Source organism: Calliphora vicina, chromosome 5 (genome assembly GCF_958450345.1).
Source record: "Calliphora vicina chromosome 5, idCalVici1.1, whole genome shotgun sequence".
NCBI lineage: Eukaryota > Metazoa > Arthropoda > Insecta > Diptera > Calliphoridae > Calliphora > Calliphora vicina.
In genome coordinates this window covers 17,591,115-17,616,966 of record NC_088784.1, presented here as the reverse complement: position 1 = coordinate 17,616,966, position 25,852 = coordinate 17,591,115, and the positions used below count along the sequence as shown (strand labels likewise).

The 25,852-nt window shown below is 28.7% G+C and overlaps 4 protein-coding genes across 5 annotated transcripts; 2 read left to right on the top strand and 2 right to left on the bottom strand.

Annotated features, from left to right (window-relative positions):
- Positions 1-4,217: 4,217 nt before the first annotated feature.
- On the top strand, positions 4,218-4,829 carry LOC135961122 (uncharacterized). Its single transcript, XM_065512618.1, has one exon. It carries the CDS (start codon positions 4,218-4,220, stop codon positions 4,827-4,829), a length of 612 nt encoding a protein of 203 aa, XP_065368690.1.
- Positions 4,830-7,321: 2,492 nt separating this feature from the next.
- Letm1 (Leucine zipper and EF-hand containing transmembrane protein 1) lies at positions 7,322-23,035 on the bottom strand. 2 transcript variants are annotated; one of them, XM_065511077.1, is made up of 6 exons: positions 22,760-23,035; positions 22,128-22,294; positions 11,247-13,231; positions 11,069-11,173; positions 8,069-8,383; positions 7,322-7,999 (listed from the first exon to the last, which is right to left on the bottom strand). In XM_065511077.1, the coding sequence occupies exons 2-6, from the start codon at positions 22,195-22,197 to the stop codon at positions 7,850-7,852; spliced, it is 2,625 nt and encodes an 874-aa protein (XP_065367149.1). In that variant the 5' UTR covers positions 22,198-22,294; positions 22,760-23,035; the 3' UTR covers positions 7,322-7,849. The 2 variants fall into 2 exon arrangements, with proteins under 2 accessions (XP_065367149.1, XP_065367150.1); XM_065511078.1 differs by having other exon boundaries at positions 22,128-22,267.
- Positions 23,036-23,535: 500 nt separating this feature from the next.
- LSm1 (U6 snRNA-associated Sm-like protein LSm1) lies at positions 23,536-24,225 on the top strand. Its single transcript, XM_065513480.1, has 3 exons — positions 23,536-23,688; positions 23,761-23,945; positions 24,006-24,225. The coding sequence occupies exons 1-3, from the start codon at positions 23,634-23,636 to the stop codon at positions 24,177-24,179; spliced, it is 414 nt and encodes a 137-aa protein (XP_065369552.1). The 5' UTR covers positions 23,536-23,633; the 3' UTR covers positions 24,180-24,225.
- hng1 (hinge1) lies at positions 24,171-25,560 on the bottom strand. Its single transcript, XM_065513478.1, has 2 exons — positions 24,894-25,560; positions 24,171-24,722 (listed from the first exon to the last, which is right to left on the bottom strand). The coding sequence occupies exons 1-2, from the start codon at positions 25,495-25,497 to the stop codon at positions 24,334-24,336; spliced, it is 993 nt and encodes a 330-aa protein (XP_065369550.1). The 5' UTR covers positions 25,498-25,560; the 3' UTR covers positions 24,171-24,333.
- Positions 25,561-25,852: the final 292 nt, after the last annotated feature.

Here is a 25,852-nt window from a genome sequence, read left to right as displayed (position 1 = left end):
TAGAAAAACAATTTAAGAAATAATAGACTTATTTTTTAATGATTGAAAATATCTCTATATAAATTAAATATAATTTTAACAAACTATTAGATTATCTTGAACATTTCTTACTGTGTAAAAGGACTTTGTTTATGACACATTAAATCATCTAAAGACACTTTATTTTTTTATTATTATTAATTTTAATAGAAATTTAATTTGAATTTTTTTGTTTTCTTCATCAGAAAATTTAATTTTGCAACACTTTAGAGTTTATTGACTTGTGTATGTTTAGCTTGTTGATTTTTCTTCCTGGCATGACTGGCTAATTGACTTAGTGTCTGGAGAATTATGTGCTTTAGGTCTTAGGAGTAGACAATATGGTTTTATGTCTTTTCAGTAATTTTTGTAAGAATAAATCTGTTTAAACAACAGGAAATATTAAATTGTCAGGTAGTTAATTAAAGTTAAAATTAAGGAAATTTTATATAACAGACGAAATAGTTAAATGAATTTTAAAATAAATAGAAATAAATCACTGGGTTCCTGACAATATTTCTGTCTAGAAATTGACTCAGTTACTGACAATATTTCTTTCTAGAAATTGGCTCAGTTGCTGACAATATTTCTGTCTAGAAATTTGGTCAGTTACTGGCCATATTTCTGTCTAGAAATTTGGTCAGTTACTGGGCACATTTGGTCAGTTACTGGCCATATTTCTGTCTAGAAATTTGGTCAGTTACTGGCCATATTTCTGTCTAGAAATTTGGTCAGTTACTGGCCATATTTCTGTCTAGAAATTTGGTCAGTTACTGGCCATATTTCTGTCTAGAAATTTCTAGAAATTTGCTCAGTTACTGGCCATATTTCTGTTTGAAAATTTGGTCAGTTACTGGCCATATTTCTGTCTAGAAATTTGGTCAGTTATTGGCCAAATTTCTGTCTAGAAATTTGATCAGTTACTGGCCATTTTTCTGTCTAGAAATTTGGTCAGTTGCTGGCCATATTTCTGTCTAGAAATTTGGTCAGTTACTGGCCATATTTCTGTCCAGAAATTTGGTCAGTTATTGGACATATTTCTGTCTAGAAATTTGGTCAGTTACTGGCCATTTTTCTGTCTAGAAATTTGCTCAGTTACTGGCCATTTTTCTGTCTAGAAATTTGCTCAGTTACTGGCCATATTTCTGTCTAGAAATTTCGTCAGTTACTGGCCATATTTCTGTCTAGAAATTTGGTCAGTTACTGGCCATATTTCTGTCTAGAAATTTCGTCAGTTACTGGCCATATTTCTGTCTAGAAATTTGGTCAGTTACTGGCCATATTTCTGTCTAGAAATTTGGTCAGTTACTGGCCATATTTCTGTCTAGAAATTGGCACAGTTCTGGCCATATTTCTATCTAGAAATTTGGTCAGTTCTGGCCATATTTCTGTCTAGAAATTTGGTCAGTTATTGGCCATATTTCTGTCTAGAAATTTGGTCAGTTACTGGCCATATTTCTGTTTAGAAATTTGGTCAGTTACTGGCCATATTTCTGTTTAGAAATTTGGTCAGTTACTGGCCATATTTCTGTTTAGAAATTTGGTCAGTTACTGGCCATATTTCTGTCTTGAAATTTGGTCAGTTACTGGCCATATTTCTGTCTAGAAATTTGGTCAGTTACTGGCCATATTTCTGTCTAGAAATTTGGTCAGTTACTGGCCATATTTCTGTCTAGAAATTTGGTCAGTTACTGAGCATATTTCTGTCTAGAAATTTGGTCAGTTACTGGCCATATTTCTGTCTAGAAATTTGGTCAGTTACTGACAATATTTCTGTCTAGAAATAGGCTCAGTTACTCAGCAGATTTCTGTCTAGAAATTGGCTCTATATATCCCTAGAAATATCTTGTTTCAACAAATTTCTGTAAATTATATTTAAACATTTAAATAGTTACTTTATGTTATTCATATTTTTGAATTTATTTTATTTTTTACTACAGCTTCCTTCAATTTAGTGTCTGTCTGTTGTTCTCTGCCTCGACTGTTTGCTATTTTATGTTATCAATATGTTGAAAATCAAATATTCAAATTCAAATCATATCAAATGCATGAAATAAAAGCAAAAATCGAATAAAATATTTATACAAACAACAATGATAGAAATATTCAGACACACCATCATGATACAACTAAATGTAGTTATAAGGGTGTCCTTTACAGAAATTAAATTAAAAAATTTCTAAAATAAATTTTTGTTTGTAAATATGTTTCGCTGTGGTTAAAAAATTGTAACATTTCTTTAATTAAATAAAATAGAAATTACCTTAGGACGGGGACACCCTTAAAAATGGTTTTATTCTCATATGTATTTAAAGAACATTTATTTTTGTTTTGATTTTTTTCCTGCTTTCAACACCCTCTTACTCTCTATCTCAACATCTCCTCTAGCATTTTTAGTGGCAAAAGAAAAAACATAAAATTTAAATATGGAAAATAGATGATTCTTTTACAGATATATACATAAATGCTGATACTGCCATTTTTATGTAAATCCATTTGTATCCCTGTTGTCTCCATGTTAATGGGAAATCTTATTATTAACATAAAGAATTTATCTATTGATTAATATAGAAGATATTGAGTGAAAATATTCATCAACATCAGAGCAAACAATCGCAATTTTATGATAATGACTGGCAAGATTCAAGAATTATTTAGTTGTAGCTATATGGTCAGTTACTGACCAAATTTCTAGACAGAAATATGGCCAGTAACTGACCAAATTTCTAGACAGAAATATGGCCAGTAACTGACCAAATTTCTAGACAGAAATATGGCCAGTAACTGACCAAATTTCTAGACAGAAATATGGCCAGTAACTGACCAAATTTCTAGACAGAAATATGGCCAGTAACTGACCAAATTTCAAGACAGAAATATGGCCAGTAACTGACCAAATTTCTAAACAGAAATATGGCCAGTAACTGACCAAATTTCTAGACAGAAATATGGCCAGTAACTGACGAAATTTCTAGACAGAAATATGGCCAGTAACTGAGCAAATTTCTAGACAGAAATATGGCCAGTAACTGACCAAATTTCTAGACAGAAATATGGCCAGTAACTGACCAAATTTCTAGACAGAAATATGGCCAGTAACTGACCAAATTTCTAGACAGAAATATGGCCAGTAACTGACCAAATTTCTAGACAGAAATATGGCCAGTAACTGACCAAATTTCTAGACAGAAATATGGCCAGTAACTGACCAAATTTCTAGACAGAAATAGGGCCAGTAACTGACCAAATTTCTAGACAGAAATATGGTCAGTAACTGACCAAATTTCTAGACAGAAATATGGTCAGTAACTGACCAAATTTCTAGACAGAAATATGGTCAGTAACTGACCAAATTTCTAGACAGAAATATGGTCAGTAACTGACCAAATTTCTAGACAGAAATATGGTCAGTAACTGACCAAATTTCTAGACAGAAATATGGTCAGTAACTGACCAAATTTCTAGACAGAAATATGGTCAGTAACTGACCAAATTTCTAGACAGAAATATGGTCAGTAACTGACCAAATTTCTAGACAGAAATATGGTCAGTAACTGACCAAATTTCTAGACAGAAATATGGTCAGTAACTGACCAAATTTCTAGACAGAAATATGGACAGTAACTGACCAAATTTCTAGACAGAAATATGGTCAGTTACTGACCACACATTTCTAGACAGAAATATGGTCAGTTACTGACCACACATTTCTAGACAGAAATATGGTCAGTTACTGACCACACATTTCTAGACAGAAATATGGTCAGTTACTGACCACACATTTCTAGACAGAAATATGGTCAGTTACTGACCACACATTTCTAGACAGAAATATGGTCAGTTACTGACCACACATTTCTAGACAGAAATATGGTCAGTTACTGACCACACATTTCTAGACAGAAATATGGTCAGTTACTGACCACACATTTCTAGACAGAAATATGTTTAGTAACTCACTATACTTATGTCTTCAAATAACTGACATTTAAAATGCCTTGAAATTTCCTACCAGGTAAATTTTGAATTAATTTTGTTTTTTAATTTAATTTAATTTTGAAATAACTTTCTTCGCCATGTTTTCTAAATTAAATTGTTTCAAATTCCAAACAAATTTTGACCACACCAAGGATACAAAACTTCAAAATTATTTAAGGGAAAGAAATGAACAAATTCTAAAGAAATGTTTTAATATTACAATGGAAAAGTCCATAAAGGAACAACAGCAAATGCCAAACAATGAAATGTTGTCGGGGCAACCGTGTAGCGGGGAGTCACGCCAAAACGTAGAAAATAGTATTTCCCCAATAACAACTAATAGTGTGGAAACAGATTTAAAGCTAACACAACTGAAAGAAGCAACAAAACCAACAACCTGTGTAAAATCCATTATGGAGCCGTCTATATCTAAACCAAATTTAACCAGCCAAAACAAACAACGGCCCAAAACTGCACTCAATCATAACTCAAGTGGCTCAAAATCTTTTAGAAACCCACAATCGGCTCGTTCACCAACCTCTACAAACTGGAAGTCACCTTTTAGCTCCTTTATAACAACAGGAATACGCTCACGTTTACATCATCCACAACAATCATCAGAATTTGCCTATGATCTGTCCCGAGATGAACTCAAATTTGCTGGCCGATTTCGAGGTCCCATGAAACCGGCACCAGATGCTGAACGCCAGTTGCTAAAGAATGGTCAAAGAAGGGAATATTTAACCCAAAGATATGAGCATTCTCCGGTGGTTAAATACAATTATCCGGAGGCTACTTCCTGGCGAATTGGTTGGCTGCAGCAGCAGCGGTAAAATTTGGAGACCCAATAGGACATTTTGTGTGTATAATTACTGTAAGCTTACATTTTTAATAAAGTTTTTTGCTAAAAAGAAATTTTATGTTAAAGCTGTATTATTTTTAATGGATTGTGAGAGATGAGTTTCGTGGCAACACAGAATTGTGGCTAGTAACTGAACAAATTTTTAGGCAGTAATATGGCCAGCAACTGACCAAATTTCTAGACAGAAATATGGCCCGTAACTGTGCCAATTTCTAGACAGAAATATGCTCAGTAACTGAGCCAATTTCTAGACAGAAATATGCTCTGTAACTGAGCCAATATTTCTAGACAGAAATATGGTCAGTAACTGAGCCAATATTTCTAGACAGAAATATGGTCAGTAACTGAGCCAATATTTCTAGACAGAAATATGGTCAGTAACTGAGCCAATATTTCTAGACAGAAATATGCTCAGTAACTGAGCCAATATTTCTAGACAGAAATATGCTCAGTAACTGAGCCAATATTTCTAGACAGAAATATGCTCAGTAACTGAGCCAATATTTCTAGACAGAAATATGCTCAGTAACTGAGCCAATATTTCTAGACTGAAATATGCTCAGTAACTGAGCCAATTTCTAGGCAGAAATATGGCCAGTAACTGAGCCAATTTCTAGACAGAAATATGGCCAGTAACTGTGCAGATTTCTAGACAGAAATATGCTCAGTAACTGAGCCAATTTCTAGACAGAAATATGCTCAGTAACTGAGCCAATTTCTAGACAGAAATATGCTCAGTACCTGAGCCAATTTCTAGACAGAAATATGCCAGTAACTGAGCCAATTTGTAGACAGAAATATGCTCAGTAACTGAGCCAATTTCTAGACAGAAATATGCTCAGTAACTGAGCCAATTTCTAGACAGAAATATGCTCAGTAACTGAGCCAATTTCTAGACAGAAATATGCTCAGTAACTGAGCCAATTTCTGGACAGAAATATGCTCAGTAACTGAGTCAATTTCTAGACAGAAATATGCTCAGTAACTGAGCCAATATTTCTAGACAGAAATATGGCCAGCAACTGAGCCAATTTCTAGACAGAAATATGGCCAGCAACTGAGCCAATTTCTAGACAGAAATATGGCCAGTAACTGAGCCAATTTCTAGACAGATATATGGCCAGTAACTGAGCATAATTTCTAGACAGAAATATGCTCAGTAGCTGAGCCAATTTCTAGACAGAAATATACTCAGTAACTGAGCCAATTTCTAGACAGAAATATGCTCAGTAACTGAGCCAATATTTCTAGACAGAAATATGCTCAGTAACTGAGCCAATTTCTAGACAGAAATATGCTCAGTAACTGAGCCAATTTCTAGACAGAAATATGGCCAGTAAATTTCTAGACAGAAATATGCTCAGTAACTGAGCCAATTTCTAGACAGAAATATGCTCAGCAACTGAGCCAATTTCTAGACAGAAATATGCTCAGTAGCTGAGTCAATTTCTAGACAGAAATATGCTGAGTAGCTGAGTCAATTTCTAGACAGAAATATGCTCAGTAGCTGAGCCAATTTCTAGACAGAAATATGCTCAGTAACTGAGACAATTTCTAGACAGAAATATGCTCAGTAACTGAGCCAAATTCTAGGCAGAAAGTTTATCCTCAGTTTATGATATTTTAGAAAGTTAGTCAACAACTTTTCACCCCCTTAATCCCAATAAAACTATTTGTAGATTTCTTTAAACATTTACCAATTATTTTATTGGCCAAATACTCGTATATTTCTTGATTTATTCTTATTTATAAATATGTAATTAAACAATACTTTTTTTAAAAGATTTTCAATTTAGTATATTTTGTTTAATTATGTTTTCAGTTTAAAGGATTAACACACATTATTTAATTAAATAATAATTCGTTTTAGTTGTTTATGGGTTTTTGTTAATATAAAAATATCTTTATTTACTAATTACTTCACATTATTTCTCATTTATAAAAACATTCTTTAGATTTTTGTGCAAAATTCTTTTACATTGATTTTATTTTCATCATTAATTTCAAAAAATCAGTTTTTATTAATACAATATACAATTACTGCAATTAAAGAAAATAAATAAATTATTAGAGGAAATTAAGAAAGCTTTAGAATTATTTAAAAACAAAACATGATTATACGATTTTTTTTACAAATTATTTATGTAGTTTAAATATTCTGTTTAAATTGAAGCAATAGTAATAGTATATGAAAACAAAAATCATTTTTTTTAAACAGCCTCGGTTTCAGTAATTATTTTTTTTTTGTTATAAAATTAAAAACATATTTAAATAAAAAAAACTATTATTTATTACATCAAGGGACACTAAACAAAAACCAGGAAAAGATTTTATATATTAATCAAATTAATAGTTATTGATTTATTTTAATATTTCCCTTTTTTTAAATATATAAGAAATTTTCCTGACTTTTGTTAAAAGTTTAATTTTGCCTGGTTATAAACAAAATAAAAAAACATAACGTTTCTGTTATCGATTTATTAGAAATTAGCTTTCTTTAACGTTTCTTTGTTCTTTTATTAAATTAAATTTTAAGGTACAATTAAACAGTTTATTTTTTTTTTGTTTATTACTATAAAAAATTAAAATGAAATAGCTAAACAAAATATAGATATAAACTTAACATGACAATATTTAAAGAGGTAAAACGATATTAAACAAAAAGCAGTTTAAAAAAAACTGCTGAAATAACACGCGGTTTGATTTGATTAAGTAAATGTTAAAAGAGCTACAGGGAGAACCTTCTTTTAGGTTACACCTTATACCCAATGCAGTAGCAGATTAGACATGGAAACTAATTTTGTTCGTAAACTTACTATTTAAAAACTATTTAAATAGATTGTTGGCGGCCTTTGCTTTTAGTTCCATACACATATTTCAAAAAGGAATTTCAAATTATTGTCATATTCCTAGCAAGAAGGTTTATTTATTTTGTTTATTCTTAAGCTTAGTAGATGTAGAGGAGGAGGAGGAAGAAGGGATTTTATCAAATCATATCATTTTATCTTTAGTATTGACTTGATTTGTTTTGTTGGTGGGTGGTGGTGTGGGTGGCATGATATCAGCTTTAGGTAAGATTTTTTCCTTTTGTTTTTCGGCAGCCTCCAACAGCACACTCTCCTGTTTGGTGTTAGCAGCAGCCTAGAAATTAAAATAATTTATTTTTAATTTAAAACAAATTCTACTGTTTCCAAAATTCTTTAATTCTACCTCTGTTTTTAACACATTCTTCTTATCCAGCTCATCCAGATTGAGAGCATTATCCTTAATTACTTTAGCACAATCTTTAAGTTCATCTGTATATATGCCAGCTGCTTTTTGTGGTTTACTACTGCTGCCGGTGTCACTTTTTTGCACTTTATCCGCTACTTTTTTAGCTTCTTCAGCTTCTTTTATACTCTTGGCTATAGCCTTTTCTATTTTCTCCTCAGCTTCAATGATTTGTTCCTTGTCTAGTAGAGTAATCAATTCTTCCAATTGTTTCTCATTCAATTTCACATTTTCACGGCCAATTGCTTCGACGACCTTGACGAAAAAAGAACAGAATTAAAATCAAAAAATTTTAGTTATCGTTAAGATTTTCTAAAGAGAATTTTATAATTTGATACAGTTTTAGGGGAAGTTGCAATAATTTTCCATAGAAAATAGTTAAATTTTCTACAAAAAATTCAAGTTATCGATAAATTTTTTATAGTTATAACGAAAATTAAAGTTATCGATACATTTTTGTAGAAAATTAAAGTAATCGATATATTTTTAATGGAAACTAAAAGTTTTCTAGAAACTAAAAGTTATCGATAACTTTTCTATAGAAACTAAAAGTTATCGATAAATTTTCTATAAAAACTAAAAGTTATCGACAACTTTTCTATAAAAACAAAAAATTTTCGATATATTTTCTATAGAAACTAAAAATTATCGATATATTTTCTATAGAAACTAAAAGTTATCGATAACTTTTCTATAGAAACTAAAAGTTATCGATAACTTTTCTATAGAAACTAAAAGTTATCGATAACATTTCTATAGAAACTAAAAGTTATCGATAACTATTCTATAGAAACTAAAAGTTATCGATAACTTTTCTATAGAAACTAAAAGTTATCGATAACTTTTCTATAGAAACTAAAAGTTATCGATAACTTTTCTATAGAAACTAATAGTTATAGATAACTTTTCTATAGAAACTAAAAGTTATCGATAACTTTTCTAGAAACTAAAAGTTATCGATAATTTTTCTATAGAAACTAAAAGTTATCGATAACTTTTCTATAGAAGCTAAAAGTTATCGATAAATTTTCTATAGAAACTAAAAGTTATCGATAAATTTTCTATAAAAAATAAAGGATTGATATATTTTCCATAGAAACTGAAAGCTTTCTATAACTTTTCTAATGGAAATAAAAGTTTTCGATAATTTTTCTATAGAAAATTAACTTTCCGTTAAACTATTTAAGTTATCGAACAATTTTCCATGGAAATATCGAAAATTAAAGATAGCAATACATTTTATATAGAAACTAAAATTTATCGAAAAATGTTCGATATAAATTAAAGTTATCGATTACTTTTCTATAGAATATTTAAGTTATCGATCATTTCTTTTAAAGAAAATTCAAGTTATCGATAACTTTTCTATAGATAATAAAATAACGATATATTTTCTGTAGAAACTAAAGTTTTCGATAACTTTAATATAGAAACAAAAAGTTATCAATCAATAATCTATTAAAACTAAAAGATATCGTTCAATTTTCATTATAAAATAAATGTTTTCGATAACTTTTCTATAGAAAATTTAAGTTGTCGATAATTTTTCTAAAGAAAATTAACTTTCCGATAAATTTTCCGAAAATTATTTAAGTTATCAAACAATTTTCTACAGAAATATCGAAAATTAAAAATAACAAAAAATTTTCTATGGATAAATAAAATTCTCGATAACTTTTCTATAGAAACTAAAATTTATCGATACGTTTACTACAGAAAGTAATAGTTATCGAAAAATTTTCTATATAAATTAAAGTTATCGATTACTTTTCTATAGAATATTTAAGTTATCGATAATTTTTCTAAAGAAAATTAAAGTTATCGATAACTTTCCGATAAAATTTTGCAAAAATAATTTATTTACCGACACATTTTTTATAGCAATATCTAAAATTAAAGTTATTATATAATTTTTGTGTATAAAATTAATGTTATCGATAACTTTTCTATAGAAACTCAATGTTATCGATAGCCTATCAAAAGAAAATTAAATTTATGGATAACTATTCTATAAAAACTAAAAGTTATCTATCGAAACTTTTCTATTGGAACTTAGGTAAACAAAATTAATTTTTTAAAAATATTTTTTTTAATTTTTTAAAAATATTTTTTTTAATTTTTTAAAAATATTTTTTTTAATTTTTTAAACTTTTTCTTTAACTATTTTAAATTATTTTTTTTTAATTTTTTAAATTTATTAGTGAAAAGAAAAAATTAATGACAAAATTTTTTGAAAATATTTTTTTTTATTTTTTAAACATTTTCTTTAATTTTTTTAAAATTTTTTTTTTAATTTTTTTTAAATTTATTAGTGAAAAGAAAAAATGAATGTCAAAATTTTTTAAAAATAATTTTATTTTTATATATTTTTTTTTAATTTTTTAAAAATATTTTTTTAATTTAAAAAAAAAATGTTTTTTAAATGTATTATTGAGAAAAAAATATTTTTTTTCTGAAAAAAGTTCGGGTTAAAAAATATTTTCCCCGGTTTTGACCCATTGCTATGGCCTTATATATGTAAGTTAAAGGCTTTGAAATATCTATCATTAAATATCCATTTGTCAATATTAATGACTTAGTAATCTGATATAGATCAAAAATAGGACAAAAATCGAGGTTGTAACGGTTTTTTCCTTATATCTCAGCAATTTGTGTTCCGATTTTCTCGATTTTAAATAGCAACTGAACCGGGTCTATAGCGGATATATTCATGTATGTCTAGAAAAAGCTGATTTCAACATACAGACGGACATGGCTATATCGACTCCGCTATCTATAACGATCCAGAATATATATAATTTGTGAGGTCGAAAATGAAAAATGTAGAAATTACAAACATGCCACTCATGTTCATGGGTTTAATAATTCTATAAATTTCTATAGAAACCTTGCGATATTTAAAGATATCTTTAAAAAATTATTAAAAAAAAAAAAACTCACCTTAAGCACTTCATCCACCGATATGGCACCATCTTTGTCAGAATCCAGTTTGCTTAAAACATTTTCAATTTGTTTAAGTCTTGACTCGTCTGAGGTTTGTTTCAACTGCAACAGAATAAACAACAAAATAGAAACTAATAATTTGTTTTCCAAAACAATTTTTTCACAGACGACATACCTTCTTAATAATCTGCACCAATTCATCGATTTGCACAATATCCTCGTGACGACGTTTCGCTTCCTCTTGTTCTTTGGTCAGCACCTCGCCTTTTAGATCCTGAGCCATGACCTTGTGTTGTTTTTCCTCCAAATCCGTTAGCACCTTGTCCAATTGGCCAATCATGGTATTAACCTTTTTGAATAGCATTTTGGCGGCACGACTTTCATGGACGGGCTCCTGTACAACTTGACGCACTTCACGCAATTCCTCGACATCTTCTTTGTATTCTTCCAGTTCGGTTTTGAGATCTTTAATGGTTTCCTTTTCGACCACCATCTTCTTGTCGCTCGATAGTGTCTTCAGGGCTTCCGATAACAGTTCTACATCCTTGGAGGAGATAGACTTCTCTTCTTCATCCTTGGCCTTGGCCGTTTCAGCCTCCTTGGCTGTTTCGGCTTCGCTAAGCACGGTCGACACTATAGGCTTCACTCTTTCCAGAGGAGGAACTTGATCGGTAACATCCTTGGCGCGATCTAGTAACTCAACACTGACATCTTCAATAAGTTTGGCCTTGTCCAGCAAGTCTTCCTTTTGGGCCTTTTCTTCTTGTCGTTCCTCTTCGCGTTCTTCTTTGATTTTGCGCACTTCCTCTTTGATAATTTCCAATTTGACTTTGTTATCAATTTTGCCTTCACGTTCACCAATGGCAGCCTTGGTTTGATTGGCCAAGGAGTCGGGTAATACTCTAAGGGTTTCCTTAAGCTTGTCGGTGGTAAAGGAATCATCCGAAATCGATACTGCTCGCGATAGCAAAAGCAAAGTGGGAGGTACTTTTTCGTTTAGAGACAAATCTATCCATTGCTGTAGTTGGGTTTGCATACGTTCCTTGGTCAGGCCATAGGCACGCATGCCACGAGCCTTGCAGGCCTGTTGCAATTCCCACAAATCCAAGCAATTAACACCCTCACGTTCTATGACACGATCATCAGCGGCCAATGAGCGCAACTTCAATCGCAATTGAAATCTTAACAAATTGGAGGTGCCCACCGTATTCAACTCCAACACTCTACACAAGGCCGACAATTGCTCTCCGCTCAATGAATCCAAAGTAATTTCATCCTCAAAACGTTTGGCAAACTTTATAATGTCATCGTTTGATACCTGCTCACTGGGATCCTTGATCTTTTGGAAGAATATTTCAAATTGCTTGGCCTCCTCACTCTTGTGCTCCTTGTGCTGCACCGTCATCTCATCCAAGGTCTTTTGCAAGAACTTGGCCATTTCCAAGCGCACCTGTAAAGCTTGTTTTAGTTTATCCTCCCTTTCCTTGCTGGTTTGGAATGTGGATGGCAACATGCCGGGGAAAAATTTGATAAACAAAGGCAGAGCCAATTCCATAAAAGGAACTATAATAAATACCGAGAAGGGTATCAAACGGAAAACATCCGAAGTGGTGCGCACCAATAGCTTATTTTCTCGTCTGGTCAAAGTCTTACCATTCAGCACACGCCACAGCAGCTTACGACAAATATTTATGTCGATAAACAGTAGACGAAAACCATGATAGTAGTGTACGATTTCTTCCCAGATACGGGTTTGTAAAGATTTCTTAACGGCTACCGGTTTTGGTGTGGCCTCCACCACTTTGTTGTCGCTTGTTGCTGCTGCTGCAGCTGTGGCCTCCTTTAATATTTCTTCAACTTTTTCCTTCTGTTTATTTTTCATATTCTGTACGGTCACCTCAACTTTGGACGAGGGCTGTTCATAGAGACCTTGACCAAGGCGAAAATGACGGCTGGCATTATAACTATAGGATGACATCAACGGCACATGTCGTTGGTTATGCTGTAAGGTGTGATAGTCATGTCGGACAGCTGCTGTCACAGCCGGTAGATATTGATGATGTGATGATAATAGTGTATGTCGACTGACATAGAACTGGGGCCCGTGAGGATCTAGCCGATATTTCAGGGCGAAATGTGACCTGTAGTGTGCTGAGGAATCTGAAAATGTTTGTAAATTTAATGTGTTATTAATTAAACGATATTTGTGATATTTTTATAAATACATATTTATTTCCCTTGTAGCCTCTTATTCAGAGTTTTATTATAAAACAATTCTGAATAAAACCAGAAAATCTAAATACTGGATATAGTATTCAGTGTAAATTTAAATTTAGTTATGAGTAAGGGTCTTTTTTTTTGCCTGCTCCGGTAATTTTTTATAAATATAGGACAGGTTTGTTTTAAAAATTGTGGTCAACATCTGACCACTCATACTTTTCTCCCATTTTCAATATTCTATGAAAAATCTTTAACTGAGAGAACTCTATTGAATCTTATAGGAGCTCAGTTTACGATGTCTAATAAAACTTAAACATTTTTAAAACTTCTTAATTGAATAAAATGCAATGTTGAAGTGAAAAGGTGTTGAAGTATATGCTAAAATATGGCTATAAAAGAAAGAAAAAGTATTTTTTTTGGAGATTTTTACTTGAAAAAATTTAAGATTTTTTTGATTTTTCATTCGAATAATTATTCGGTTTCAATTTGAAAAATTATTCGCTTTTTATTGTAAAATATGAGCTCATTCCATTTAAAAATTAAATTGTGTAGTTTTGTATTTTTTATTCGAATAAATATTCGGTTTTTATTCGATTAATTATCAATAAATTTTTTAGATTAGAAAATTATTCGCTTGTTTTTATTTAAAAATAATTGATGTAGTTTTTTAAAAATATACTCAAATATGGCTATTGATTTTTTGAGTTGTATTTTTATTCGAATAATTATTCGGTTTTGATTCGTGTATTTTTGAGATTTTGGTAAAATAATTTTTTTTTATTTATTTTTCCATTATTCGGTTTTTATTCGAAAAATTCGGATTCGAATAATTAATTATTCGTCTATTTTTTTATTATTCGTATAATTACCCATCTATTTTTAAGATTTTTTTTAAAAAATTACTCAATTTTTCTCTAATAAATTATTCGTACAATTATTCGGGTTTTTATTTGAAAAATTATTCATTTATTTTTATTTAAAAATAATAGATAAATTGTGCTCATTCAATGTAAAAATTTAATTTTCTGGTTTTTTAATAATTTTTAGTCGCATAAATATTTGGTTAGTTTTCGAATAATTATTCGCGTATTTTCTAGATTTTGTCACAAAACTTAGCTAAATTTTCACTAATAACTTCACTAATATGTAGATTTTTTATTCGAATAATTATTCAATTTTTCATTCGAATAATTAATCGGTTTTTTACTCGAATAATTATTCGGAGTAGCTTATCTAAAAATATGCTTAATTGTGGCCATTCATTCTAAAAATAAAATTTTTTGGTTATGCAATTTTTATTCGAATAATTATTCGGTTTTTGTTTGGTTTTTATTCGATTAACTATTCGTGTATTTTTTAGAATTTTTGTACAAAATTAGGCAACTTTTCACTCATAACTATGGTAATTTCATTTATTATTAAATTTTTTATTCGTACAATTATTCGGTTTTTTATTTGAAAAATTATTCACTTATTTTTATTTAAAAATAATAGATAAATTATGCTCATTCAATGTAAAAATTTAATTTTCTGGTTTTTTTAGTCGCATAAATATTCGGTTAGTTTTCGAATAATTATTCGCGTATTTTCTAGATTTTGTCACAAAACTTAGCTAAATTTTCACTAATAACTTCATTTTTATTATTAAATTTTTCATTCGAATAATTATTAAATTTTTCATTCGAATAATTATTAAATTTTTCATTCGAATAATTAATCGGTTTTTTACTCGAATAATTATTCGGAGTAGCTTATCTAAAAATATGCTTAATTGTGGCCATTCATTTTAAAAATAAAATTTTTTGGTTATGCAATTTTTATTCGAATAATTATTCGGTTTTTGTTTGGTTTTTATTCGATTAACTATTCGTATTATTCAATTTTTTATTCGTACAATTATTCGGTTTTTTATTTGAAAAAATATTTACCCATTCAATGTAAAAAATAATTTTTCTAGTTTTATATTTTTCATTATTTTTTATACGCCTAAATATTCGGTTACTATTTGAATAATTATTCGCGTATTTTCTAGATTTTTCACAAAACTTAGCAAAATTTTCACCAATAACTTCATTTTAATTATTATGTAGATTTTTCATTCGAATAAGAATTCAATTTTTCATTCGAATAATTAATCGGTTTTTCATTCGAATAATTATTCGGTGTAGTTTTTGTAAAAATGTACTAAATTATCGTCATTCAATCTAAAAATAAAATTTTCTAGTTTTGTATTTTTTATTCGGTTTTTATTCGATTAAATATTCGTGTATTTTTTAGATTTTTTGTAAAAAATTAAGTAACATTTATTTAAAAACTTGGTATTTAATTTATTATTCCATTTTTCATTCGAATGATTATTCGGTTTTTCATTCGAATAAATAATCGGTTTTTATTCGAATAATTATTCGGTTTAGTTTTTTTAAATAGATCAATTATCAATTTTTCTTTCGAATAAATAATCGGTTTTTATTCGAATAATTATTCGGTTTAGTTTTTTTAAATAGATCAATTATGACTATTCAATGTAAAAATTAAAATTTCTGGTTTCATATTTTGAAAAAAATTTTATTCGCTTAAATATTCGGTTTTTATTCCTATAACTACCCATCTATTTTTTTAGATTTTTTGTAAAAAATTACTTAACATTTCAATAATAACTATGGTAATATAATTTATAATTCCATTTTTCATTCGTATAATAACTTGTTTTTTTTATTCGAATAATTATTCGGTGTATTTTTTTTAAATTTCATTCTAAAAATAAAATTTTCTTGTCTTGTTTTATTCGATTAAATTTTCACTAATAACTATAGTAATTTAACTTATTATTACATTTTTCATTCGTATAATTTTTATTCGAAAAATTATGACCCATATTATATTATTGAATATTATTTATTCGCATAAATATTCGTTATTATTCGAAAATTATCATTCTTAAAAATTAGCAAAATTTTCTCCAATAACTAATAATGGTTATTTCATTTTTAATATTCGATTTTTCATTCGAATAATTAATCAGTTTTTTTTTACTCGAATAATTATTCGGTGTAGCTTTTGTAAAAACATGCTCAATTATGGCCATTCATTCTAAAAACCAAAATTTTCTTGTTTTGTATTTTTTATTCGAATAATTATTCGGTTTTTATTCGAATAATTATTCATCAATTTTTTTTTTTGAATTTTTGGTAAAAAAAGTTAGGTAACTTTTAAATAATAACTATGGTAATTTAATTTAATACATATTACATTATTCAATCGTATAATTATTCGGTTTTTTATTCGAAAAATTATTCGCTTGTTTTTATATTATGACCATTCAATGTAAGAATAATATTTTCTGGTTTTATATTTTTTATTCGTATAATTATTCGGTTTTTTATTCGAATAATTATTCGTGTATTTTCTAGATTTTTGATTAATATTTATCAAAATTTCAGTATACATACCTATGGTTATTCCTTTTTTATCATTAGATTTTTTAGATTCGAAAAATAATTCGGTTTTTCATTCGATTCAATCGGCTTTTTATTCGAATAATTATTCTGTGTAGCTTTTATAAAAATAAGCTAAATATAAAATTATCTCCTAGATTTTTTTTTACAAAAATTAGCTAAATTTTCACAAATAATTTCAAATTTATTTTTTATCCGATATTTTAATTCGAATAACTATTCGGTTTTTCATTCGAATAATTAATCGGTTTTTTATTCGGTTATTATTCGAATAATTATTCGTGCATTTTCTAGATTTTTTAATAAAAATTATCATTTTCATTATTAGATTTTGCATTCGAAAAATTATTCGGTTTTCATTCGAATAATTAATCGGTTTTTTATTCGAATAATTAATCGGTTTTTTATTCGAATAATTATTCGGTGTAGTTTTAGTAAAAATTGGCTCATTTATAGCTGACATTGATGTTTGACGTTTTGATACATTTTCGCCTAAATAAATAGAGATTAGCTTAGCTTTATTCGGTTATTATTCGAATAAGTTGGCTACAGCGGTAATTCATAAAACCATGTGAATTTTAATTTTGACAGATTGTGGTCAGTAGCCTGCTGTATTATATGTGATTAAAGGATAATGATGCGTTTATTGCTAAAATCTATAGCATCACTGCCAAACATTTCCTTCAAAAAAACTTTTGACGTAAATCAGTGATGCCAATTACACATGTTTTTAACAGTGGTGTAATATTACCGAATATACAAACATAATTTTCTCTTCTTTTTGTTTACTTCTTCAAAATGATTGCCAAAGGAAATTATTTATTTATGATTTATTTTAAATAAAACTTATGTATGAATTAAAATCATTACTAATCTTTGTTGTTTTTATAGCTACTTATTTTCGTTATCAAATGCTATTTATTGATATAATATATTTGCTTTAAGATTAAAAAGAAATGATTAAGACTTCAGCAGTATAGTATGATAATAACAAATATCGAAAGTGTTAATTTGTTTAAGTTAATAAATAAAGTAAATACATACATAGGTAAGTATAAGAAAATATATTATTAACTTATAAAAGAAAATTATATATTTTGAATAATATAATTAAAATAAACCAGAATTGAGTCAACACCTGCGGCAATAACAATTCTAAAGAAACGAACAAAAACGACGTCAATTTGTCTACGATTGTCTAATTGTTTCAAACAATATAAATGAAAGACAGACCGTAAATATTCTCATTAGTTAAAAATGCTCTGTATTAAAACAAATTGTGTTAAATATGAAAAGAAAATAAAAAAATAAACACAAATTATATGTTTTCAATATTTTGTTTACAGCATTAAAACGAAATATTGCGTCATAATTGAAAATAAGTTGGGTAAAGTAGAACAATGCAAGAGATTTTAAATTAATAGAGATGTCAAACAATTTCATGATGATAATTTGTATTTAAATCATTATTAAATATATAATTAGATTTTTGGGAACAAAAAACATTTATGTAAAACAAAATATATCGAATGAGGTTTTCTCTTGTATCTTAAAACGCATTATAGTGCATTAACCTAATTTTCAAGAAATTTCACCTTCGTTCAGATCAAGTTTAAATTTAATTGTTGTTGTGTAAAATAGATAAAACATTTGTACACAAAAACAAAATAAATTGTAGAAATAAAAACTGTGCTTTTGTTGCCAAAATAAAAAAAAAAATAAAAAAAAACATGAGAAATGAAAGAAAGAATGATAAAAAGGAACAAAATACTGTAAAACCATTCGTAATTCTATAAAATGTTTCGCAATTAAAACATTAAGTATTAACAATCTATTTGTTAATATCATTTTCAGAAACGTGTGGGTAAAATAAATGAATTTTATTTCCCAAAAAGTCTTAAAAATTAAGGTAATTGACTAAGAGAGCTTGTTTTTGGGATAAAGATAATATAAATTCTTTGTTTAAACGTAGCTTGAACTAAAGTTTTTTTTTATTTATTGTTGATTTAGTTTAACTGCCAAACGAACTGTCATACTACGCTCAATTTTTGACGTTTATGAACAGTATTCTCCGACAAATCAACATGAATAGATTCAGGCTTGATCATGATTTGACTGTGCCAAATCTTATATAGCCTTCACCAAAGTATACTTTAAGATAAATATTGAAAACAATTTTAAAAAGAAATTTGGAGAAAAGCAAGTATATAAATTCACCAAATTATTCATTAAAATAAAAATTTTTAATTAAAAAAAATTTCAATATTTTTTTCAAAGTTTTTATTTTAATTTCTTTTTCAAACTTGTTTTTTTAATTTAAAAAAAAGAATTTTTTTCAATTTTGTTTTAAATTGTTCTTCAATTTTTTTTTAATTTTTAAAAATTAAATTTTTTTATAAATTTATTGTATAAAAGATCTCTTCTAAATTCGGGTTAAAAAATATTTTTCCTGATTTTGACCCGTTGTAGGTCCAACTTACTATATTCGGGGATGTCATAGAATCCAATCATTGTCGGAATCGGTTTTGAAAACGACTGAAAAAGTACATTGGTCTTGTGAAATCGAAAGTTTTTGGTTTTATATTCTATCTAGAATTAAATTCTATATCGATTAAACAAAAAATTACATTGGATTTCATAAGTCAAATGTATCTTTTTTGTCGTTTTCAAAACCGATTCCGACCATGATTGGATTCTATGATTCTATATTAATGACAGATATAAGTAGATCAAAAATAGTCCAAAAATTGAGGTAGTCCTGGTTTTTTCCTTATATCTCCGGAAAGTTTATTTCAACATACAGATGGACATGGTCATATTGACTCCGCTATCTATAGCGAACCAGAATAAACAATCATATCCCGATTTCATTAGAAATTTTATAAGCAAAGGTTAAATTATTTTATGTAAAGTTGAGGAGAAAGGAAATATTTCTGCGTTATTTAATTTAAATAGGGATTATATATATTATTTTTGATTTTGAATAAATATATCTGTAACAAAAGAGTAAATTCATGTTTTAGTTCACTTTGATTATTTCTAGAATCTTCAACTCGATAATTCGACAGAGCCTAAAACTATATGTGTCCGAATTGTCGAAACTACAACCGATAAATAAAAAAACTGACTCAATAATTCTTAGATTTTCTTGCAAGTAGGTCGGTCAAGGTTGTAAATTCTAACACAATTTTTATACAGTTGTCCTACTTTTTTTTACTGATTTTATACCTAACTAATTGCTGTTAAAATAAAAGTATGTATGTATTGTCCATTTGTGATCTGTTACTTTCCGCTTTTCTTTTCACACATTTTCGATATTTTGCAAAACATAATTTAGTTTATTGAAAAAGATTAAGTAATAATGATTTACTGTCACTTTAGCCTAACAAAAAATAGGAAGAATCTTATCAAACACAAAACGAAAAACTCAAAAACTATATAATGGATGAATAAGCACAAAAAAATAAATTTTAATGATAAGCTCTAATTTGCAGACATGGACACAAAATTTATTTTCCAATTAGCAGGAGCAACAACAAACTTCTTCTTCTTCATATAAAGAGCAACAACAAAAGCAAAACAAATAACAGATGTTTGACATAACAACTAATACACATATACATGCATACATATATATTTACTTCAAAACAAACTGACCAGAGATGGAAACGTTAAATTTATAATTGTTATCTATATCTATAAAATATATAAATGTCTTTGTAAGTTTGTTTGTTGGTTTGTTTATTTGTTTGAGCATCACGCCTAAACGGCTGAACCGATTTTATTGAAATTTGGAACGTAGATAGATCCTTACTGGGAAGCGTCAATAGGCTATATATTTTTTATTTTACTACGACAGGGGTAGCGAAGCGCACCGGGTCAAGCTAGTAGTTTATAATAATTCATAATCTAATAATTTTAAACATACTTGTAATTTAATATCAAGATAAAAAACCTTAACATGATTAGGAACAATAAATTTTCCATAAAATAAATTTATACAACAAAGACAAGCTGTTTTAGCATTTTTTAAAAAGTAGTTTATCGAAGGACTATATTCAATATCCACAATCTTTCATGAAAATAAATTTTTGATAGAAAATATTCAGCAAACACACTCACATCTGTGATATAAATTTAAAACTAATAATATATAAGATCTTAATACCCCTTGTTTACTACAAAAATATCAAACATGCCAACAATTTGCATCATGAAAACAATAATGGTAATTGCCAACAATATACGAAGTTGAAAATCATCGATACGAATTCCAGAAATGTAAAATGCGAAAACATTTAAAACTAAAAATGAGTAGAAAAAAACTGTGGACAAAAAACAAGTTCATACATACATATCGTCACCTGAAAAGCAAAAGAGCGTAACAACCAAAATATTAAAAATTAGGTTTTTAATGGATATTGGACCGGGTCCAAATGTGTTTTTTTTTCTCATTTTACGATATAAAAAAATATTGCGATCCAATAACAAATATCAAAGATATGTTAAAATTTGAGTTTCAAATATCGGAAAATATGGACCGGCGACAAACAAATTTTTGCCCTCATTTCAAGGTTTTTTTATTTTTTTGGAACAAATCAAGATCCGCGTAACAGTTTACATTTTCATAATTTTTTTTCTGTAAATATTCACATTTTCGGTATTGCCGGCCTTCGGCCGGGTGAAGGGACTTTTAACTCTGGGGTGTATCGAACACCGGCTTCGCTAAAATCACTTTTTCTGTATATCAAAATTTTCTGATGTACTGTCATATAAAATAAAAAAGGAATTTTTGGTTCACAATATTAATAAACTGTACCATATTATATATCATATTAAAGGTATTGTGAAGCACTATTAAATGATACCCATAACGATCAGTTTGTTTTCCAAATATATGAGAAATGTACTATTATATGTATTGACTTTAAATTCATATAACTCTTAAACTAAGAGAGAGCAGGCAAAAATATTAATGTTTTTGTGCTTCTAATTATGAGAGCTATCAACACCAAAGAAATTATAAAAATGCAAGCTGTTTCGCTGATCTTGATTTATACCAAATAAACTCAGTGCCTTTAATAGAATTTTACACACTGTCATTAAAAACGAATTTTAATTTATTATCCCCTATTTACAAACTATATGCGTATATATAGTCTGGCAACTCTGTTCACTCCATTGTTATGACAAAAGAAAACAATAACAAAACAACAAACACACACACGTCATTCTTTTCATTCTCGTCAAACACGAAGTTTTTTTTGTTTTCATTTTCTTATTACAATGGAAAGTTTTCTTTTACAGAAAATCTACAAAAACAACTACAAATATAATACAGATTTTAATAAAATAAACAAATGTTTAATAATAATACTTACATTTCTTTGATGGCAGAACCATGTGTGAAGTAATTCCACTTTTCCGGTAGTTCTTTACGAACGTATTCATTTTGACAGGTTTATTTTCTGTAATTTGCTCAACCCGTTTTTAAGGATTCTCTTTTGTTTTTGTTTTACAACTGTAATGCCAAACAATTTATTATTTGCTGAAAACACAAACAATTTTAAAAAGAATACTACAAAAATAAATTTGGCAATAATTACAAAATTGATTTTTCACACTAAAGCAAATAAAGGGAAATTCTTATAGGCACAATATAAAGAACGCACACGAATTTTAACTTAAAAACTAAAAATTTTAACTGTAGGGTGATAAAGCACTGTTAACACTTTCTGAAAATATTTATCAAAGATACGGAATTTTTTATTATAATTTATTATTATGTATTTACACTTCACTGATTGATATTTATTTATTATTACACAATCGTGCTTAAAAATTGCACAAAGTATGACTCGTCGCATTTATTTTCTATACCGATAGACACAATTTGCTTAATTTCCCTTATACACCCTGTATATATTTTTTCACTGCTTATTTATCTGGCGGCCTGGCCTGTCCCCGTCAATGGATTTAAAGAAATTTTCACTTTCCATTTGCCTTTTTTTACCTTGTTATTTATAAGAAGTTTAAAAATTTATAACTTTTCCACTGGTGTTTTGCATTAATTTTTATGTAATTTCGTTTGCACTTCTATATTTTTTACAATTTTTAAGTCGTTTTCGTAGAAACTTCGTGATTTTATTTTTATTGTTGGTTCTTTTGCAAAAGGTTGCTTTTTCTAATACGTTTTTTGTCCGAATAAAAAATATAATATTCTGTGTTTTGGTTTATCCGACGTTCTTTGAGATTTTTTCTATTTTTCTTCCCGTCTTCGTTTTGTGCTTTGAATGACATGTTTTTCAGTGGGGAAATGTTGCCAGATGTTGGTGAATGTTGACTATATATAATTGCTCCCCAAATTGTATTATTCACCACTGATTAGTTTTTGGCATAAATCAAGATCGTCGAAAGAGCTTCGCTTCAGTACTTCACAAAATTTTGATATACAGAAAAAGTGATTTTAGCAAAGCCGGTGTTCGATACATCCCCAGTTTTAAGTAATAACAGAAAAAAAAATATAAACTAATTACTGTTCCAAAAAAAGTATTAAACACAAATATAGTGCATCAAAACATGTGTGGTGAATAATATTTTTACAAATATGATGGTTAAGGATTAACACTACACAGGCATGTTGTTTATTTCACCACTTTGTTTATACAAATAGTACCTAAAAAGCAACCCTGCTTACTTTTTTTTCGTATTTTTTGCACGAATTTGTTTTGACTTTATTTTTCGTGCTGTGGTTATTGTTTATAAACGAAATGTTGAAAAACTATTAAATAAAACTTCATAAAATAATATTTATTTAAACTAAAATACATATTTACTACACAAATTGCATTTACTTAATATTATATATAATATATAATAAAGAAAACATGGATGATTTAAATCCTTTAGCCGGCACTGCTCATCTGTTAGAAGAGGTGGATAGTAAGTGACCCCAACAAACTAACATATAAAATGAAGCAAGTTCCTATCAACATTATTTTCTTTTATTTACAGAAAAACTAATGGTTTTATTGAGAGATGGTCGTACATTAATTGGCTATTTGCGTTCAGTGGATCAATTTGCAAATCTAGTATTACATCGTACCATAGAACGTATACACGTTGGCAATGAGTATGGTGACATACCGCGCGGAGTTTTTATTATACGTGGAGAAAATGTCGTGCTACTGGGTGAAATAGTAAGTAGGAATAGTTTTTCAAAATATAAAAAGTAAATAAAATTTAATGTATTTTCCAAGGATCGTGAAAAGGAATCAAAATTGCCTCTAAAGGAAATATCTGTAGATGAAATCCTCGATGCTCAAAGAAGAGAACAAGAACAACGTCAAGAAAAACATCGTTTAATATCGAAAGCTTTAAAAGAACGAGGTTTAGCTGTTAATGCCGATATAATTAATGAAGACTTTTGTTAATGTTGATGGTTTATATGTTTAATAATATATTAAATTTTGTATTTAATACTATTTGTTGTTTTTCTTTGAAATACATATATAAAATAATTTCTTATGTACAGTCTTAAAACTAAGTTGTAAACTTAAAAAAAATTATCACTATTTCTACATCCATTTAGGATTTTGTTTCTTCTAACTCTATAAACTTTTCAATTATCTGCATCATTTCCACTTTAGCTTTGATTTTGTGACGTGGCGAAAGTTGTCTCAAATATAAAGCTATCGTCTTGGAGAAATACTCTTCTGTATCCGATGGCAAGCTGGGCGATGTAGTATCTCTGCAGGTGTTTTGTATAACAGGCCTCTGTTGTAAATGTGGCGGTGTGCATAATTTTTGATCTTCTATGGAAATTCTATAGTCATCAGCGATTTTGTGGCTTTCTGGTTTAACTATAATGTTACCACAACTACTACTGACTGAAGGGGCAAGCAAATAACTATTGGAGTTATCCTGGGTTAAGTTTTCATGATCCTCCTCTACAGATTCATAAGCCGCAGAAGTGTCTAAATTATAAAATAAAAAATAATTCAGTTTACTATAGTTAAATTAGGTTTAAATGCATAATAAATCCAATTCGAATTTAAACTATACAGGTGATTGATCGCCCCATAGATGATATACTATGGACTGCCCTGTATATTTATGTAAATTCGTAAACTTTCTCTTTGTTATACCTTCCACATAATCATGATATTCATGTTCGCCACAATGTTCTTCTATTTGATTTAAGTTCTCAGGCTGCTCTTCAATATGGTCCTGTGACAACTGTTCCACATAACTAAATTTGCCAGTCGTTAACACCTGACTGTCATCAATTATGTAGCTTTTTTCAGTCGTCTGCGACAATTGATTATCATCCGACTCGAAATTATTCCCATCCGAATCAAATTTATATAGTTTTATCGGTCTGGGCTTCTCCTCGTCTTTAATTTGTACGCCCTGGGAGTTGCAGCGCTTTCGTTTTACCTCACGCTTTTTAACATAATTCCTTATGAAGTTCATACGAAGGAAAAAATCATTGTTACCATACTCCGTACTGTCGGGATGCATAATCAACTGCTTCAGTTCGCGTGCATAACGATCTCTTAACACAGTCCAACGCTTGCGAGCCTCCCAATGTGACATGGCCAGACCATCGGCTACAGCCTGCCATTCTTGTTCTTTCTTGTAGATCAAACGAAAATTAGGATCCTTTGTATCGTACAGACAGGGTGAGGCACGTACGCGATCAATGAGTTCGATGTCACCTTCCTCCAAGGGCCTATGGTTGGACGTCATGTTGAATTTCAAAAATTTTCAAATATTTTTTTAACAAAACAGTACTTTTCTACGTGTCGTATGGTGTATTTACGTATTAATTTGTAAAACAAAAAAAATTTACGTCATTCCATCAGAAAAATGGCGTTAAGTTCTCTTTTAGTGTTGCCACCCAGCGGAAACCAGTAATGGGATTTTAAACTACTACATTTTGTTGTTGTTTGTGCATAATGGGTGTATAGCAAAAAATACCAAAAAGAGGAATTATTTTTATGAAATTAAACGCAATCATCGATTTGATTTACAGTATGTTTTTATAAACGATTTTTCAGCAAATGAATGTGTTACAAATTTGTTTTTATAAATCACAAAAATT